This window comes from Sebastes umbrosus, chromosome 12 (genome assembly GCF_015220745.1).
Source record: "Sebastes umbrosus isolate fSebUmb1 chromosome 12, fSebUmb1.pri, whole genome shotgun sequence".
NCBI classification, from domain to species: domain Eukaryota; kingdom Metazoa; phylum Chordata; class Actinopteri; order Perciformes; family Sebastidae; genus Sebastes; species Sebastes umbrosus.
Window position 1 is genome coordinate 1,588,691 of NC_051280.1, and position 19,044 is coordinate 1,607,734.

Consider the following 19,044-nt stretch of genomic DNA (forward strand, 5'->3'; position numbering starts at 1 on the left):
TTGCATTTTTTTCCCCCTTCATGCTTCTCTTTCCCTACCAAAACCCCCGACTATGTTGCACTGCTTTCACCCATAATGAGGCTGAATATGTGTTTAGCCTCAGTAAACATCCCTCCCTCTCTAGTGATCAAGAGTGATCCACATTTCAATGACCTCATGATATGATAACAAGGTCTTATCACTGTCAGTCAATGTGCTATTAATAGTCTGTATTGCTCCTGTTAACAGATCCACTTCCTCTCCTCCTCCTCCTCCTCCTCCTCCTCTTCCTCCTCCTCTTTGAGAGCCTTCCTCATGATGATTTTCTGACTTGGCAACTTTAAAGTGACTTTAAAGCTGCACCACAATCACTTTGAGAAGAACCAGTGGCTGCAGGAAACTATTTTGTGGTTTCCATTATGACAAGTGTCAGCATTTAAAAGAAAAAAGCTTTGTTTCATCTTTTATGGCGAGAGCGCCGCCATGTGGCAGTATACTCTAGCCTCTGATGTCACGAGGTTGGTCGGCTCGGCTGAGTTACACAGATTGTTGTCGGAGAAGCCGGTATTTCAATTCGCCGTGCTTCCTTAATGTCTGATGACATATGGTCATATTATGATTTATTACAGTAAATATATTACACATTGGTCTTTTAAAGGGACTGCTTGTAAGAATCAGAAATGCTTGTTAACAGCGACACCTGTGGCCGTTAAGTCAACTAAAGTCAGCGTCGGGCTCATGCTTGTGCTCGCTCTAAATAGACATGAACGAGCATCGCTCAAAACAGTGAGGCGACATTCGTCAGCTAAAAGCACAATATCACTCTATATTTCAGCTGCTTGGCAGTAATGTTAGCTGACCAGACGAAGGTCTCTCCATGAATCAATGCTGATCCTAGTGTTGGCTTTTCCTGCTTCAGCCTCCCGACCGCGGCCGGAGGGAACAGGGGAGACACCGGAGTTTTGGTCGGAGACGATAACGTTTCTCGCTGCGGAGCCCCGTCACTTCACAAGACACGGGAAACCTCTGTTGGTCTGGAGGAGCTGCAGCATTTATTTCTGCACAAACGTCCACTAGATATTCTCAGAGCTAAACTAACTCTTCTGCAGTGTGTAGTGTGCCGCGCATACACGTGTGGAGCAAAATAGTGAGAACGAGCGCGGTGTGTGAGTGAAGGCAAGCAGGCAGGCAGAGGAGCAGAGTACAGCAGAGTACAGCAGAGACTCCGGCCATGGAGATCAAAGCTGCGGTCTACGACCGCGTCCTCCGACCGCGGCCAACACTGTTTTGCAAGACGGGCTTCACTAGATATAACTTTGCGGTTTTGGTGCTTCAGTGTAGTTTGTATTGGAGTCTTGTCTGAACAGCGTAGCCACACGCGAGCGCGCATTGGACACCAACCCGGATTGATTTATAAGTGTAAGAAGTTGGAAAAAGTCCCTTTAATGTAAATAATTGTAAAGTTTTACTGAAGTTTTAGTGACTATTCAAAGATTTCTTAGTTTGAGTTGCGCTGGCAGCAGACTTTGACCCCAGTCTTTCTAGAATCCTGGCTACATCCCTCTACCTACCTGGTTAAATTTCGTGACTATTTCACAAACTGTTGTGCGAGTGGGCTGGACCTTCAGACCCCTCTGTTGTGCTTCAGCGCCAACATCAACCCTGCCCCTGGAGTTGGTAATCCAGCTTTGCACAATTATCAAATCACTTTTAACAGACTTTATTGATCCAGAGGGAAATTTAGGCAAATAATTAGATGTACTCTATCCTGCTCAAAGTATCTCCAACGGGCTGATCAATGTGCTATGATGACATTTCTAGGCTTCCTTTGTAATTTCTCTCCTTCTTTCTCCTGCCTTTAATCATCCATCTCTTCCAAACCTTTCCGTGCTTTTAACATTTCTTCTTTCTCCAGACAACTATTCATATAAACAGAAACACAACATAATGAAACAGGTACAAACCGACACAGACAGGTTTGATATCAAACTTTTATTTTGTTACAGAGACACCACTGGAAAACAGAAACTTAAGGATGTCTGTCATTATCCGTACACTGTCACTGTTGTACATGTTCACAGAGTCATTTTAAATGTAACAGTTCAGTCATCCACACTGCAGTTAGCCCCCCTACAAGGTCCAGCTATAGCCCAAATATGACGGCACACTAAACTAATCCTAGTCCCAATGCAAGGCAATACTTCAGTGGGTTTTTGAAAGCATGCCTCAGTCCAACAGTTCACATCTGTCCAGAGAAGGGAAAAAAAAAAAGAAGCGGACTGTTGGTTGATGTGAAGCGTAGTGTTACAGTCACAGAATGTATGAGACGACTTTATTTCAGTAGCTATCTTTACATGTACACATTTATTTAGATACAGACTTGCATCCGAGTTCAGGTCTGGACTTGGTGTCCTGTTAAAGAACAGAGTGCAACCTTTGACATTAACTTACATGGTAATTAAAATTAGCTGTCTAATATGAAATATAACTAAGGAGATATCATGTAAAACAACACTGAAATTAAAGGACCAGTGTGTAGCATTTCAGGGGATCTATTAGCAGAAATGGTATATAATAGTCATAACTAGTATAATCACCTGAAACTGAGAATTGTTGTGTTTTTGTTAGTTTAGAATGAGCCCTTCATATCTACATATGGAGCTGGTTCTCTTCACGGAGTCCGCCCTGTTGCACCACCATGTTTCTACACAAATCCTACACACTGTACCTTTAAGAATGCCAAAAATAATTTTAGGGATTTTTTTGACTAGCCAGCTCATGCATGCTATGAAACCCTTTCTCCTACAAAATTACTTTCACAACTAAACTGCATTCTCAATTATGTTTCGAGTGACACGTATTTTCTCCATTAAAGAGATAGTTTGGGTGTTTTGGTGGGGGGGTGTATGAGGTACTTATCAATAGTAGGTGTATTACCTACAGTAGATGACGGTCAGCGTGCCCCCAGCTAGGAGAAACAAACAGGTGCACCGACACAGGAGCAAAGCAATACAGTGCTGTGGACGGGAACGGCAGAATAATGTATTTTAGCCACCTAAAAGGAAGGCTCACCTATATTTAGAAAATGTTCACTGCTTTATCTCGCCAACAGACAGTCCTTTCCTTGTCCTTTGCGACGAAGAATTGAACTGAAAGTGAAACTTATCTACGCTCTCTCCAAAGCCAACAGGCTCAGATGCCAAAAACTGATACGTATAAATACGTTTTCACTTTCGGAAAATATTCTAAATATAGCGTACACTTAAACGGATAATGTTTTTTTTTAGGTGAGCCTTTCTTTTTAGGTGGCACGTCCCCGTCCACAGCACTGTACTACTTTGCTCTGGCGTCGGTGCTCCTGTCTGTTTCTCCAAACTGGGGGCATGCCGACCATCATCTACTGTAAGTAATATACCTTTAAGTACCTCATACAACCCCACTTCAAATAACCCGAACTATCACTTTAAGGTCGCAGTTTAAACACGTGGTTAACTTTGTAAATTGAAACAAAACAAAAATGCAACAAAACTACTTGGTTAGGTTTAGTCAAATTTAAAATAAGTATGTTTGTTACGTTATTTAAGTTATGGACATAAATAAAAAATAAGTCAACATTGACTTTTAGTTTCACGCGGGACAAGAACGGCGGTCTGGGTGAAAGTCTTGTGTTTGTTTGACCCATCCACCACCCTGACCTCCTCCCTGCGCGGACTTCTGTAGACTTTGATTAAAAACGTATCTGTGATACGTCAAAAACAAATGCAATCCGAAAGAAAATATGTTTCCCTCGAAACATAATTGACAATGCAGTTTTGTTGTATGGGAACGCCATTTTTAGGAGACTAGGCCGAACTGTGAAGACAAATCCCTGGTTTTAGTTGGTTGGCAATTTTGACTGTATAAACACTCCCCATTTAGATTTAGTTTGTGGCATGATGCCACCTTTGTCGGAGTTACTCTAATAGGATATGTTGTATATGAGCCAGCCATCAATGCAATGCATGTACTGTACAACGGAATTAAATATACAGAATAGTGTGATACACGTAAACATAGCCACTGAGAGTGACCATGCAGATATTGAATTCCATTAATACTCACTGAATACCAAGTTGGGACATCATCTCTGTCTCCATCAAATGACTGATCCTCTCTGCTTTTTTGCCCTTAAGGTTTTGGGAATTCTGATGTTTACAAGTATCTCTCATTTACCGGTCATGCTGATAGCTGCAGAGAACACTATCATTCACACAACTGGTGATTATCATTGACTCATTTCTGGTTCTTACTGCAAGCAAAGCAGATCAAAGCTATAACTGCAGTTGGTGCAGATGTCAGTGTTTCATACAGCTATCAGCATAATGTGTGCGTGTGTGCAAAATTACACCTAAAACTGCAGTTCCAAGGTATTCATATGACAGCAGCTTTATTACAACCATTTTCTATTAACATGTTAGAAGTCTTGTAGTGTACCAAACAGATGCGAGGCCTGGGTTCAACCCATTGAAACCTAGAAATGGGGTTTAAAATGTAATAATTACAGTAACATTTCTGTCTTCTAGCCAACTAGACATTACATACAAATCAGAGGGCTATCGACGGAACACAACAGGTGTGTGTTCAGGCTGTGGTGGATTGGCTCCAGGCCTGGCTGAAAATGTCTTTTAGTCTATGCTAAACATTAGCATTTCACTCCGAGCTAACAACCCAACCATCAGGCCGGGTCACACACAGGATATACTGATGAGTATAAAGATACAAATGTCTATGTACAGCAATAGAAACAGCAAACCGTTACTCTGGTTGATCATTAGAAACAGCTAGTGAGCTCATGTCAACTGATTATAAATCTGAAAATCTGAAAAAAGAAAACAACAACAACAAACCTAAACCTACACCAAGAATCAGTTCTGTATAATATTCCATAACAACTCATTTTGGAACATATTGGATTTACATGACATAATATGTAACAGCATCGTCTTACATTCCGTAACATGGTAACAGTCCTGCTGGACAGTTTTCTAGGACAGTCAACTGTCGTGACCATATTAAAGAAATAGTGCAACATTGTGGGAAATACGCTAATCTCTGTTCTTTCCGAGAGAACGGTTCAAGTGTGTAACTCTGTGTACACTTGTCCCCAAAGTCCAATTCGTTTGATTAGTGTGAAATCTCCGTTCGTCGATCCGTACCCGAGTCCGCTTGAAAAGGTGGTCTCGGACAAGGATCATGCGTACTCGGGCAGGGTTTGCATCAGGTGTAAAAGCCGACCGTACCGAAACACGGAAGTGGACTGCTGGTTATCTCGAGCAACATTAGCTGTCAGCGAATAGTTCGGCACCGATCTCCTCCGAAATCTGTATACATAAAACAGTTTGGTATCTATGTCTGTTTGTGCGTGCAGCATGCGCCGATCTCATCCTCTGAACTGCACGGCCGTGGGTGTTAAAGCAGGAAGGCAGGCGAGAGGTTCCTTAAAATATAAACGATAGTAGGCGATGAGATTGGGCGATGTTTGCTATTTTATTTAGCTAATTTAATGGTCTGCCTCCAAAGAACGAGAGCCGCTCAGCTGTTTCTCAGTGAGAGAGAGACAGCGGGGAAACAGCGTGTAGAGTCGGCATATTTTCACAGCAAACTCTGTGAAATAAGAGTTTATTTAGACCGAACCAGAGTTGGTGATTTTTGGTGATTTTTATTTTTTTTCTGTCGAGTTTGAATTAAGTGTTTTACAATACTCCGCTGCTAGAACAGCTGATCTCAACATAAACAAATACACGTGGATGATGACGCAAGTGTACTCGGGCACAGTACGGATCAATTGTACCTAATGTGAAAACGCCCTAAGTGTATTTCCCCAAATGCGGAACTATCCCAATAAACATCTTTTTTTATTAATATACTGTGTCATTAACTACCATTGAGCAAGCAATCAGTCTGCTAACAACCACTTCGTAGTACCGCAGTCCTTTTTGTCTGATGAGAACAACCAAAGTGCTTTCTGTTGTATCAGTGGGTTGTAAGAGCATGCTGATCTGACCTGTCTGCTGTGAGGCAACAGCGGTGAGTCACAGGAAGTCATAGAACATGAAACTGAATTCCAGCAGCTGGTTTTACTGAAATGCAAAAGAGTCAGTTATATTTCACTGCTTTCAGGATCCTCAAGCGACAGTTGCAGAACAAAATACAGATTTCCAACATCGGTGATCGTATATAAGAGTTCCTTCTTGGCTGGCTACAGGACTAACTGTAAGGTATACGGACCATGCACTCGTGTGAGTGCAGATGGTTGCCATGGCAATTAGCAACAAATCTGACGAGCAGATATAAAAAAATCTCTTTCACATACACTAATCAAAAATATCTGTATATATATATATATATATATCATGTCAATAGAGAGTCAATGAAAGAAAAAGACAAAAAATAACTGATTATTATAAATATGACATAATTATTAAGTAGTTGTCTGTGGATAATTCACATTCATTTTTTTTTTTATAACAAACTTTCTCCAGCTGGTTGAATCTATGAACATATGTGTTGTAACCAGGAGGCCATTCATTGTGTAACAATAGGTAGTATGAAGGCTAGCTATGTAGCTGCTAGAATAACAAACAACATCCAAACCCTTCGTATGCAAGTGTGCTAACAAACTGCTACTCACATTTTAACTAGTAGTCTATTACCAGCAGCCTACCGTCCCCAAACTAAAGGCTCACTTCAACATCAGCTAGTTGAACCTGTTAATCATATGATCATTTCATATAATAGTATCAAGGGATATACATAGAAATTTGATTGTTGAGGCTGCTAAACAAGTTTTGCTGGAGGTGTTCCAGGGTTTAAAAAGATGAAGTTAATAATGCAGGTAGCTAACCACATTGTGAGATGTCTAAAAAAAAAAATCATCAATATTTCATAGAATATTTACTTACGTAATAGCAAATCATACACTACAACTAGAATTACTTGCAAATTAAAAAAAACAGCCCATTACTACAGTCAAAAGCCAAAGTAATGGGACGGTGCACAGAGAGTGGTTTCCGGTTCGGCCCTATACTTTTGTGGCAGTAATGATTAGGCCCGGTGACAATCTTCCAGTAAAATGTTAATTCTTGGGCTCACCGTGACAATGTAATCACTGTACTTGAAACTTGGCACAATTTCCATTTTGGTGTCCACAAATCTGCGTGGACACTCAGATTACAATGTACCACCTCCTCCTACTCTAACCACGTTTTAGCACAGCAGCAGGCCTTCTGGGGTTGGGACTTCAATTCGGTTCTCAAAACAAGTTTTGCTTCACATTATCTTCATTCAAATCACATGTTAGAAAAATTATTTAAAATGTACAAATGAAGAAGCTGCAACTAAGTAACAATGTCACTTCTTATTGGAAAAAAAGACATCAGAATACTATAATTATACTGCGAGATTATTCAGCCAAAACTATTGATTGTACGCCTTCCTTAATAAACTATAATCCAAACACACATCAGTATTCCAAAATCTATTTCTCATTTCCACTACACCTTATATCTTACGAGGCTCAGCACATGTCCCTCTCAAATGTGTCTTTCCCATCTAAACATATCTCTTAGTTGCTCTTGCTAAAATCACATAAAACTTTACTCAAATGTACAATTTTGAAACTAAAATATTCACTTTCAAATATTTGTACTGAGTACGGGTAGCATATCTAACTGAAATTATAATCCACTGACATGCCTTTTACATCAAATTAAGATAATCTTGCATTTTGATTACAAACCATGTTCCACAACACCTATCATATCAAAATATACTTCTCTGTCGTCCAAGACCAATACAAAGGGAGAACACATCTACGTCAGTGATTATATCTTTTTTACAGGGACTGTTTCACTGTATCACAGTATCCATATTCAACAGTCTCACTGGAAGTCATGAAATGATTATGCTGGAAACGAATAGGCCTCATTCACGAAATTTGTATGCAAAAATAATGAACTTTAATGGGAGTATTCTATTCATTACATTCCTCTGGATTGTGTTGCAATAATAGCACAACTGTATCCTGCCATGTTTGTCATGAGAAAATATTTGCAAAAGGTTTAGGCAGGTAAAGCGGCTTTGGTTGCTAAGGGGTGGACAATTAAAACTGTTAAATAAAGACTTTCTGTATGTGAAACTTGACTGAAAATATCTTGGCGAGTGAAGCCAGGTTCTTGGGGCTGAAAGCAAATACACCTGCCTCCTGTCCATGGCAGTTTTAACCTTCGTATTCCTGTGATAAACTAGTTGTGCTTCCTTTAAACATCTGCTGCAGTTAGGGCTAAAACAATTTGAGGAAAATATTTAATGGCAATCTGATCAAAATTGCAATTTAAATTGCTGGCATGATCATGAATTTATCTTGTTCCTGCATGGACCAGATATGATGCAGGAGTGTTCCCAGGGTACTTCAACTTCTCAGTAACACCCAGTTTTCTAGAAAAATTTACCAATTTAGCTCATAATTAGTTAGATATGACATTGTCCACTTATGGTACTGACAAAGATATGATGACTCTTAATGATACTGCTGAGAGCTGTGAACTTAATCTGCTTGCGCTAACGTTAATGTTAGCTTTACAGACTAACAGGACAAGCTACAAATCTGGGGGGTCCCAACTCAGAGCTTTTAAGGTGACAACTTAGAGAGAGCCTAAGTCCCGCCCCTTCTGGTGGACCACCATGGGACCATTTCGGAAAAAAATATAAACGCTAGTTAACGGAGAGAGACAAATATTTCTTTGATCCCATTTGAATTGCGCCATAAATCACACATAATGATAATTTTCATTAATTATAATGATAATGTCAATTTAAAACATAATTTTGCAAGTCAAGAAAGTCTCAGTTTGTTGTAAAACTGTTGAAGTATCAGACTGTGAAAATACGTAATTAGAAAGACGACACACCCAAAAGTCGTGGTAGTGACGTCTCTCTCTCTGAAGCTGCGATGTCTGTGTGTTTCCTACTGGGATGAACTCACACCAGCAATGGGTCTGATCCTTCTTTCTCTTCCCGGCTGATAAAAAGACCATGAGTCGCTGGATAAAACCAAGCCTACAGGAAGCGCACGGGTCGTCAATCCCAACTTTTTGAGTGGCCAAACGGCGGTACTGCAACTTCCTTGTCCGTCACGTGATGCCATTGGGCCCAAAAAGACTTTTTCCCATAGACTTATATTGGGAAAGAGACGTCTGTAACTCAGTGGATAATTTATTTTGAGGTGAATCAACTTCCCAGTACGAACACCTAAATAGCCCTTATTAAAAAAATTAAGTTTTTAAAGTTGTAAAACAAACTAATAGCTGAATCCAGAGTTATTTCCCTTCCTCCGTTCATGTGAATGAGACCCAGACCGAGGCTGGAGCGCAAGCCGTGACGACGGCGTGACGTTGGGACCCCGTGACCGAGTCATGTGCGCATGTTCCATGTGCCTAAGATCCGGGTACTTTTCCAGGCGGAAGTTGAGCCATTTAGGCTTCATGCGCCGCTGAGCAACTTTCATAGGAATGAACAGGGCCCCGCCTCCAACGCTGGATCCAGTTCTCTTAATACATCCATGGATAAAACACATCAGGTCAGATAATGTTTCACCTGTGCGTGGAACATAGCTAAGTTAGCTGGCTAGCTAATGTTGGTGACGTAGTATATTGTATGAGACGAGAGATGTAGTTCACTGAGCGGTTTCACACAAAACTAAATGATACTACGACAAACTGAGACTTTCATGACTTGCAAAATTAAGTTTTAAATTGACAAACGATTTCTCTCTTTCCGTTGACTAGTGTACATATTTTTTCCGAAATAAGGTCCCATGGTGGTCCACCGGAAGGGGCTTCACCTCTCTGTAGTAGTGTAAGTTATAAGATGTGCTTAAAAGTTTAACAGGAAGAGTCCTACTGAACTACCGTTCAATATCCACCATTTAAACTTGACCACTAACAAGCTCGCTGCTAGCTCCCTGTCTGAAAATGCAATATGCAGCAACAGTCACACTGCAGTCGGTCTTTCCAACATCGAAATGATACAGAACGGTGTTTCTTTCGCTTTCTCCGAGCGTAAACATTGCAGACACTGGCCTGCAGAGAGCACATTAGCCAGAAAACACCCTTGAATTTCATTTTGTACTTGTTACTACTGCAGGAAGTATTAGTATATTTCATTTAATAGAACTTGTTGAATTGTTGAAAATCTTTCCTATAGACTAATAAATCTCAGCTCCCGCTGCAATCTTGGATAAAATTTGTGGCCCTGCCCTTTGCCACATACTGTACATACATAAACCTACACATAAAAAACACAGCTGGAGGTCCTTGAATAAGTGATTGTGCTATGATTTTGACAAGTATCTATTACTATGTGACAAAAAAATATGAAAGTAAAGCCTACATTTTAATTACTTGAAAATATCCACTTCCATCTATATTTAAAAATATTGTCTCCAGTACTCAATACATATCTGTTTACAGCCTTCTTTACAAACAATGTCAGGTCCAGATTCACTAAGACTGTATAAAAGGCCATTTCCACACCACTTTGCTTCCTAAGAGTGGACAGTTACTGTGCCCAAACTCTTTATTAAGCTCCTTCAACTGTAAGAAGAATCCACAATCGATCACCTCTGTTGTTAAACCTATTAAAAAATTGTACCTTCTTTTTTCAAAGATTATATATTTATTTTATTTTAAATTTGGCAAAACTAAGCAACATCTGTATTTCATGAAATCCTAATCATGCTGCTTTGTGAAATCAGCAAATAAGGAATTCATTCCAGTGTTTACAGGTAATATAATGATGTGTCTCGTACCCTCTACGACTTTATCAGCCCGGCCGCCAGGAAAAAAACGTTGGCATTGTACATCTCTGCAAACCATAGATACGCCGAATGTTGCTGTTTTTCCATCCAGTCAGAGCGAGTGACGTAGTGCGAGCTAAGCGCAGAGCAAGTCATGTAATATATCGAGCGACCGTTATTGGAAGTTGCGTTGTATAATAATGTTATTGAACTTTGCCTTTAAGCTTGTTACGTAACGTTGTACGTAAGAAAGTCCGCTAGTCTGGGCGGTTGTTATTTATCTACGCTAGTTACGTTGTTACGATTGTTACGTTGTGCGTTTCTGCAAGCGTGATACGAGGCTGGTACGAAAAATATTTCTGGAACGTATTTTTGGTTCAGAAACGTTGACATTCAACGTATCCCATGGTTTGCGGAAATGTACAATTTAGAATTTTCTGGCGACTGGGTTGCTTTTATACCACTCCAAATGTTCACACCAGCTACTGCCTGTTCTCTTCAAACTTCCAGCTAAAATGAATAACGACAGCAACAAAACCAAAAAACATCAAACTAGATCACAGATTACCATGAGAATGGACATGGACACTTTCTTGAATCCTTTTCATCAAACATAATCAGTTTCTCTTGTTGACCAATCAGGGCACTTGGCTTGCAAACTCTGCATATTATTTAACTGTGTCCATTCTTTATTGTTAGCTAGAAAAAGAAACATTTAAAGGAGCTGAAGAGTCACATTCAACCATATACACTTGATATATCAGCTTGTTTAACTAAAATACTTCCGATAATAAATGTTTAAATATTAGAATATAAGTCCTCTCCACTCAGCTATTCGATTAAAAACATATTAGCAGCAACATCGTCATCTCCAGCTCACATCATCGCCTAAATCTTCGTCATGGCCCCCGTACCTACAAATGCAATAATCAAAGAGACATCTGACCAGAAGTGGGAGCTTAGAGAAATATATAAATATGTACACAGCTATAAATATCCACTGTGTTCTGTCATCTGTTTGACAATGTATCAAGCTGCAGTAATTGTGCTTTCTTAAATTCTACATGATCCAAACTTGTGGATCTTTATGGTCCCAGGCAGATTTCCATCAAAACACTGACTGCTGAGAGTCATTCCAGTCCTGTACTAGCACAGCCTATCTATGTGACTAGCCCACAGCCACATGACTTTTCTTTTGATGGCACTTGGGCACTAAGTTGAACAAAGAATGTAAATACTGGGCTAAGAAAATGATGAGTAATGTCCAATGTCCAAATGGTGTGTTGTTTCTGGTCATCAATAAACAGTAAATCAAAACAAAAAATTGTTTTTCTCCAACATTTGTGAAGTAGAAATGTCAGAATATTTTCTTCTTCATGAATTCAACCACACATGCAAAATACCAAAGAAAAATTATGTGAAATATCATGACTGAGAAATAGGGCCACCGTTAAGGGGGGGAAAAGTGAGAGAATTATTATATTGTTATTTCAGCAAAAAGTTTCAACAGTTGAAGAAAGTTGTAGTTTTACAATAAAAGAAGTCACAATATTATGAAAATAAAGTTGTAATTTTTCTGATAAAAAATGTAATGTTTCCAGAATAAAATTGTAAAATTCTTTTAATATCTTTATATTAATATTCTTCACCAAGGGTTGTTGAGGATAACTTTCAAAAGTCTGCACCGTTTTATCAGAGATCTGAGGCATCTTAGGTGTCAAATCCTCTGCTTGGAAAAAATAGCAACTATATTGATAGCCAGGCAATGCTAAAACAAGAAAACACACAAATATATATATATATACATATATGTATGTATATATATATATATATTTGTATATATATATATACATATATATGACATTTTGTTGTTCTCCAAATATGACAACATTTATAGTATTTCTTGAAATACAGACTTTTTTCAACAATATTACTCATTTCTTGTGATGTTATGACATTTTCTCATACAATTAACACTATTCTTGTATTATTATGACTTTTATTTTTAAATTCAGATTTATAAGTATAACTGGAATTCTTTCTTTTAAAATTGCACTTAATTCTAGTAAATTAGAATATGTTTCTTAAAATTACCATTTTTGTAAGATTTTACTGTATCATAAATTCTGGTAAAATTACACTTTATTCATGTACCATTATGACCTTTTTTGTAACTGTAATGCCTTTTTTATTTCTGCTTTTATCCTTGTAATATTGTACTTTCTAGTAAAATTACACTATATTATTTAATTATTGCTTTGTTTTCTCAAAAATACAAACATTTGTTGTATGATGATGACTGTATTCATGTGGTATTGTACTTTCTTTATAAATTCAATTTTTTGTTAAAACATTTTAGTATCGTAATATTTTGCCATTTCTTTTGTAAAATCATCAGATAATATTACCTTTTTCACATATAACTACAACTTTATCTTTTAACATTGCAACTTTTTTTTTTTCAAAAATATTTTGATTTTATGCTAGATATATTAGATTTATTTTTTCCCAATAGTTGCCCTAAACATGATGAGCTCATAAAATGAACCAAAGAAAAAAATGCTTAACTTCCCTCAGTCTTTGGACTTGTGTGCGGTCGAAGTTTGTTCAGATGACTCACATGCTGCATGTGCTAGTGTACAGTACAGCTACTACACAGTCAATAATTCAGATACTGCACATCATTAAAACACAGCATGTAAAAAATAGAGCGCTCGTTTAACTATATTTAAACACAAGGTATGTCCCATGATATTGTTCTTATCCAACACAAACACAATACCACCATGAACTAAGAGATACTGTTATTGCCCAAAAGGGACTCCTTGTAGCCCAGACACAATTAAGACTGTGGGTTTAATTTCCACTGTGGCCACCCACATTCATATGTACAAACACAGCACAGTTATGGGCTTTGAATGCAAATTTCCATCTAATGGCATGTGGTTACATTGTAAAGTTTATATATCGATATTGTTACCTGTGTTCGATAAAACGATGAGAGCTGAGAATATATACTGTATGTATAAATGTTGATGATAAGAATGTTATCCCACTGACAGCTGACCTAGCAGTCAGAGGAAAGGGGGTCAGAGTCATTAGGCTGAATCCATCCTCGCTTGCAGGGAGCTGTGGGACGGACCGAGGAGGCTGGAGTCTCTCCTTCTGACTGAGTCAAAGGGTCTGCAGTTTATTTAGCCCATTATTCTTGTGCCTTTGAAGCCAGTGCACCCAATTTATTACATTTACAAAAACGGACTGGTGTATCCAGATGAAAAAAAAACACACAAGGAAAAATGTTGAATCAAACTCGCCCCTCTTATTTTGGGCCCTGACTATAGTCCTTTCTTATTGGCCAGTTGGAGATCGTGGGCAGGGCTAATTGTGTAGGAGTCTCTATGGCTTTAGACCCCGAGAGGATTGTGAACCTCTTGCTAATAGGTTTTAATAAGCTTACAGTACGTCTCCTAGTAAGACATAACATTTATTCAGTTGGGTTCTAAACCAACTGGGGTGCTGGTGGGACACAATTGGCCATTTATTGTGCCTTAATTGGCCAGGGGAGAGGTGGGTGGGACTAACACGTTTTTGGCCACCCCCTTTTGGCTGAACCTGGGTGGTGGACAGATTTAACCAAATTTCCTTTCATTTTTGGCTCAATCTAAAGTTCTGAATGGCCCATGCAGCATCTCCATTGAAATGTTGTACTGGTCAATTGGGACACATTTAATCACAGGTATAGATGGATGAATCTACCTCTGAACGTCTCATTCTTTATAGGCCAACCCCAGAGTAGGAGGCGGGGTGTGAGTCAGGAGGGGGCGGGGTAAGGTAGGGGGAGGGGTTGGGCTGGGACGGCTAAACATCCCCTGCAACTGCCTGTTGGGGTGGTTAGGGTGGATAGGGTTCTCTTGAAAACTTCGAAGGTTTTCGTGGAAACGGCTGCTGCTTTCGTTGTCGATGCGGTTACCGTCATCACAAAGGCGGTGGTTATTGTGGAGGTCTGGGGTGGGCCCTCGATCGGGCATGTGGGCTGTGTTGGAGCCACTCTTCCTCCTCAGGGTGGACTCACGGCTGGACGAGGCAGCCGACTGGGAGTCTGAACCACCGTCGCTGCTGGCAGCCGTTACCTCCACTGGGGTGACCCGGATGGTGGTGATGGCCTGAGGGTGGGGGTGGAAGGGAGGAGCAAAGGTGGCAGCGGGGGGGAATGGCATGTTGGAGTTGGTGGAGTTGGGGTTGAAGTTGGCAGAGTTGGGGATGAAGTTGGTAGAGTTGGGGTTAAAGTTGGCGGAGTTGGGGTTGAAGTTGGTAGAGTTGGGGTTGAAGTTGATAGTGTTGGGGTTAAAGTTGACAGAGTTGGGGTTGAAGTTGGCAGAGTTGGGGTTGAAGTTGGCAGAGTTGGGGTTGAAGTTGGCAGAGTTGGGGTTAAAGTTAGCAGAGTTGGGGTTAAAGTTGGCAGAGTTGGGGTTGAAGTTAAAGTGGGCGTTATTAAAGTTGGGATTGTTGGGGTTAAAATTAGGGTGCTGGAAGTTGTTGGGGTTATTGGGGTGTAAGGGATGTAAAGGGTGTACAACATGTGGATGGTTTGTGTACACACCTCCTCCTCCTGGTCCTCCTCCCACTACATCTCCTCCCCCCTCGCTCTCCGATTCGGTTCCTGTTACGCTCCTCCGCCCATCCACCGACCCTCCATCCCTCAGCGAATCACAGCTGTCTGTGTGTCTGTTCAGGTCGTTAAGGGGGAAAGGCGACTGTCGGAGAGAAGCTCGTGGATCCGGTGGTTTCCATCGCCAGGAGCCACTTCCGTCGGTGCTCGGAGGTTTCACCACAGGTTTGTTTGATCTGGACTCTGGGTGGGCTTCAACACGGACTATACTGCCACTTCTTTCCAAACCTCCTCCTAACAGAACAAGACAAATGATCAATAATTATCTTCTACTGCTAACAATAATCCTCTTGAATGTTTAAATCCATTAATCTAAAGGCACAGCGCTCATACTGATGTGACTGCCACTACGCAGCAGAGTCCAATGATCCTTGGAGTCCTTAACTCCGCCCACAGAAAGCTTTCCTTTGTTCTGTCTCTTTTCTCCTCCTCTCACCTTCAGAATAGGACCTGCAGAAGCAACTTCTGAGCTCTAACTTATGACTTGCTCAACAGCTATAGCCTACAAGAACTTCTTCTAAGGCAGAAGACGCAAGTGCCTACCTTTTTAAGATTCCTGATTAGCTCAGTTTGCACCACTAACTCAGAGTAAAGTTTAGCGCCAGGGACTACAATGAAGTCTGCCAGCTAACTTAATAGGCAACAGGAACAAAGCAAGTTAGCGACAAGCTGCTAACTCTGCAGAAACAAAGGACCGGAGGGACCAGTTTCCCTCCAATCTGCACAATTGGATTTGAACACAGCAAGGACTGCATCTTTTTTTATACTCTATTAGCAGTACAGACCTCCTCCTCCCACTGCTCCAGTGGTGGAGGCCGGTGGTGATGGGTCCTGGTCCGTCAGGGCTCGGTACCGAATGCTGCCACCATCCTCCGACCGTGGAGAGTGAAGCAGACCTTGCTGTTTGGATAAGGCTATCACCTGGAATAAGAGGATGACAGTGAAATGTGAGCTATTCAAAGTTTGACTGGCTGCTGGGATAGTATACTCATCACCAACTAACCTGCTCTTCTTGTAGGTGGAGTGCTACTGCTACAACTGGGAACATTTTAACAAAAGGGATATGACTGCAGCTGTCCGCAAAACATACAGCCTGCATCATGTGAATTAAATGTTCGCTTTGTCAGAATTTATTCGGCAAAGGCGTTTCCATATCCCATTTAGTGCATCAACTCTTTTTCGACAACGGCAAAAACTACTGTGTTGGAAAAATACAAACATGTGCACATTCCTAAGGTCATGACAGGTGACACTCATTGCCCTTAAGGCCTATTTCTGTTTCGGTGTCGGTCACCTAGTCAACGAACTTGTAGAGCCTATTTGAGGACAAGTAACCCTAAAAAGGACAGAAGTGTCAGTCAGATAGACAATGTGAGATATACGACTATGAGCCTGCACGCAAGGGTATAAATGTCACGAAATGGAACAGCCTTGAACATTATGTTGATGGTTGTTTGCCCACTTGCAAGTGTTTATTAAACCTTTAAAAGACTTTCTCTTGATTTTCGAGTCCTTCTTTACAGAAATACTACCTCAAGCGAGAGTAAAAACTTTTTTTGTGCAATTGATTAGGTTTTATCTAATTTTTGCCGTTTCCATACAGCTTTTCTGATGGAATACTTCAAAATGCGCATAAAAATATTTGAATGGAAATATGGCTATTGACTCTATGAGGTCAAGGATATAGGTGACATCTTGAGATACTTCAACTCTCTTTGTTTCTTGCACCACTGCATTTGGCAATAAGAAAAAACAGCCACTCTTGTTGACAGAAAATAATGAGTATTACAATCTAAGGTCAGAGCATTAACATCACTACATCACCAGTCCATCTTTTCATTTATTTAGCCATGTAATCCAAAATGGATTCTTGCGCATAAATGAAGAATGGAATTTTCTTGTTCTTACCAGAGATTGAAATTATATTTAAACCAACTAAAGTTGCCAATTCAATGAAATTCCATCTGCTGAAGACTGTGAGTTGTGATTAAAAGCTCAGCAAAAAGCCAATGCACCTTTAGTAATGATTAGTTTGCCGAACAACTATTTTCTTTAGCTACCTTAATTTGTACTAATTTAACTAATTTGTGAATCAAGTGAAGGAGTTCAAGTACCTCGGGGTCTTGTTCGCGAGTGAGCAGAGCGGGGGTGGTATTGCATTCGCTTTACCTCACCGTTGTGACCAAAAGAGAGCTGAGCCGGAAGGCAAAGCTCTCGATGTACCGGTCAATCTTCGTTCCTACTCTCACCTATGGTCATGAGGGCTGGGTGATGACCGAAAGAACTAGATCGCCGGTACAAGCGGCAGAAATGGGTTTTCTCAGGAGGGTGGCTGGCGTCTCGGAGTAGAGCCGCTACTCCTTTGCGTTGAAAGGAGCCAGCTGAGGTGGTTCGGGCATCTAGTGAGGATGCCCCTGGACGCCTCCCTATAGAGGTGTTCCAGGCACGACCAGCTGGGAGGAGGCCACGGGGAAGACCCAGGACTAGGTGGAGAGATTATATCTCCACACTGGCCTAGGAACGCCTCGGGATCCCCCAGTCAGAGCTGGTTAATGTGGCCCGGGAAAGGGAAGTTGATGTGTTACGTTGAAATTAAACTTCCGAAACACCAGCTCATCCAGTCATGCAAAACTAGATGGAACTCGGTGTGCAACATGTTCGGAAGACATATTGAACAACGGTGGGCAGTTACAGCTGTTGTGTCCGACCGATCGGTAACAAAGCTGCAAGAAGCCAGAACCCTCGAGATCCTGGATGAATGCCGGCAGATAATGGAGGAGATTGCGCCTTTGTTGAAGACTTTAAAATGTGCGACCATCGCCGTTTCCGCAGAAAATGACGTGTCAGTTTCCAACATTTAGCCCATCGCCTTCAGCCTCCTAAACAAACACCTGATGAGAGCTGAGGATGACAGCCGAAGACTGACAGAGTTGAAGGTGGAGGTTCGGCAGTAGAGCGACCGCATGGGGGAAGATTATTTAATTTTAGTTAATTAATATAAGCGTAAGTGTATTTTTTAAATAGCCTTGTCTACTATAGGAAGGAACTCCTAAAATATTCAAAAATATAATATAATATATTAATGTTTGAATGCTGCGCAGCTTTTTATTTTCTTTTTTTGCATGCCTATTCATTGTGTTTAAACCCGGTATTTCTGCACAGTTGCAGACAAAGATTAGGCTACACTAATAGTAGTAGTATTATACTAATTGTAGAATTACATTCCAGTAGTGGAGCGTAGGATTGTTTCAGACTTACGTGATCTAAACATTATTTTATCTAACGATAGCCTATATTCTGCTTCACTGACTTGTTAAATTCATTAAAGAATGATGATTTAGTAGAAAAAGATTAACTCGTAACATCACTTTATTCACTTCATAGAAGTTTCCAATGTACAAAAATAACAACAATCGTTAAGAGGGAAATTAATTAAGATATATTTTTTTCATCCCAGATTGACACGGATGAGTTGGTTACCAAACCAGCGCTGATCACCAAACCCTCACCATAAACACTTTCATTTTTTGGCACCGAGGGAGAGAGAGGCTGTAAAAGATAA

General features: G+C 40.4%; 1 protein-coding gene across 2 annotated transcripts in view; it reads right to left on the reverse strand.

The window, feature by feature from the left end:
- Positions 1-12,416: 12,416 nt before the first annotated feature.
- The window catches only part of LOC119499134 (2-lysophosphatidate phosphatase PLPPR4-like), a 46,567-nt gene continuing 39,939 nt past the window's right edge, over positions 12,417-19,044 (reverse strand). For both annotated transcript variants that reach the window (XM_037788369.1, XM_037788368.1), the window contains exons 10-11: positions 16,268-16,403; positions 12,417-15,716 (exon numbers count right to left, since the gene is read on the reverse strand). In XM_037788369.1, the coding sequence (XP_037644297.1) occupies positions 14,581-15,716; positions 16,268-16,403 (1,272 nt within the window). In that variant the 3' untranslated portion in view covers positions 12,417-14,580. The remainder of the gene's footprint in view (positions 15,717-16,267; positions 16,404-19,044) is intronic.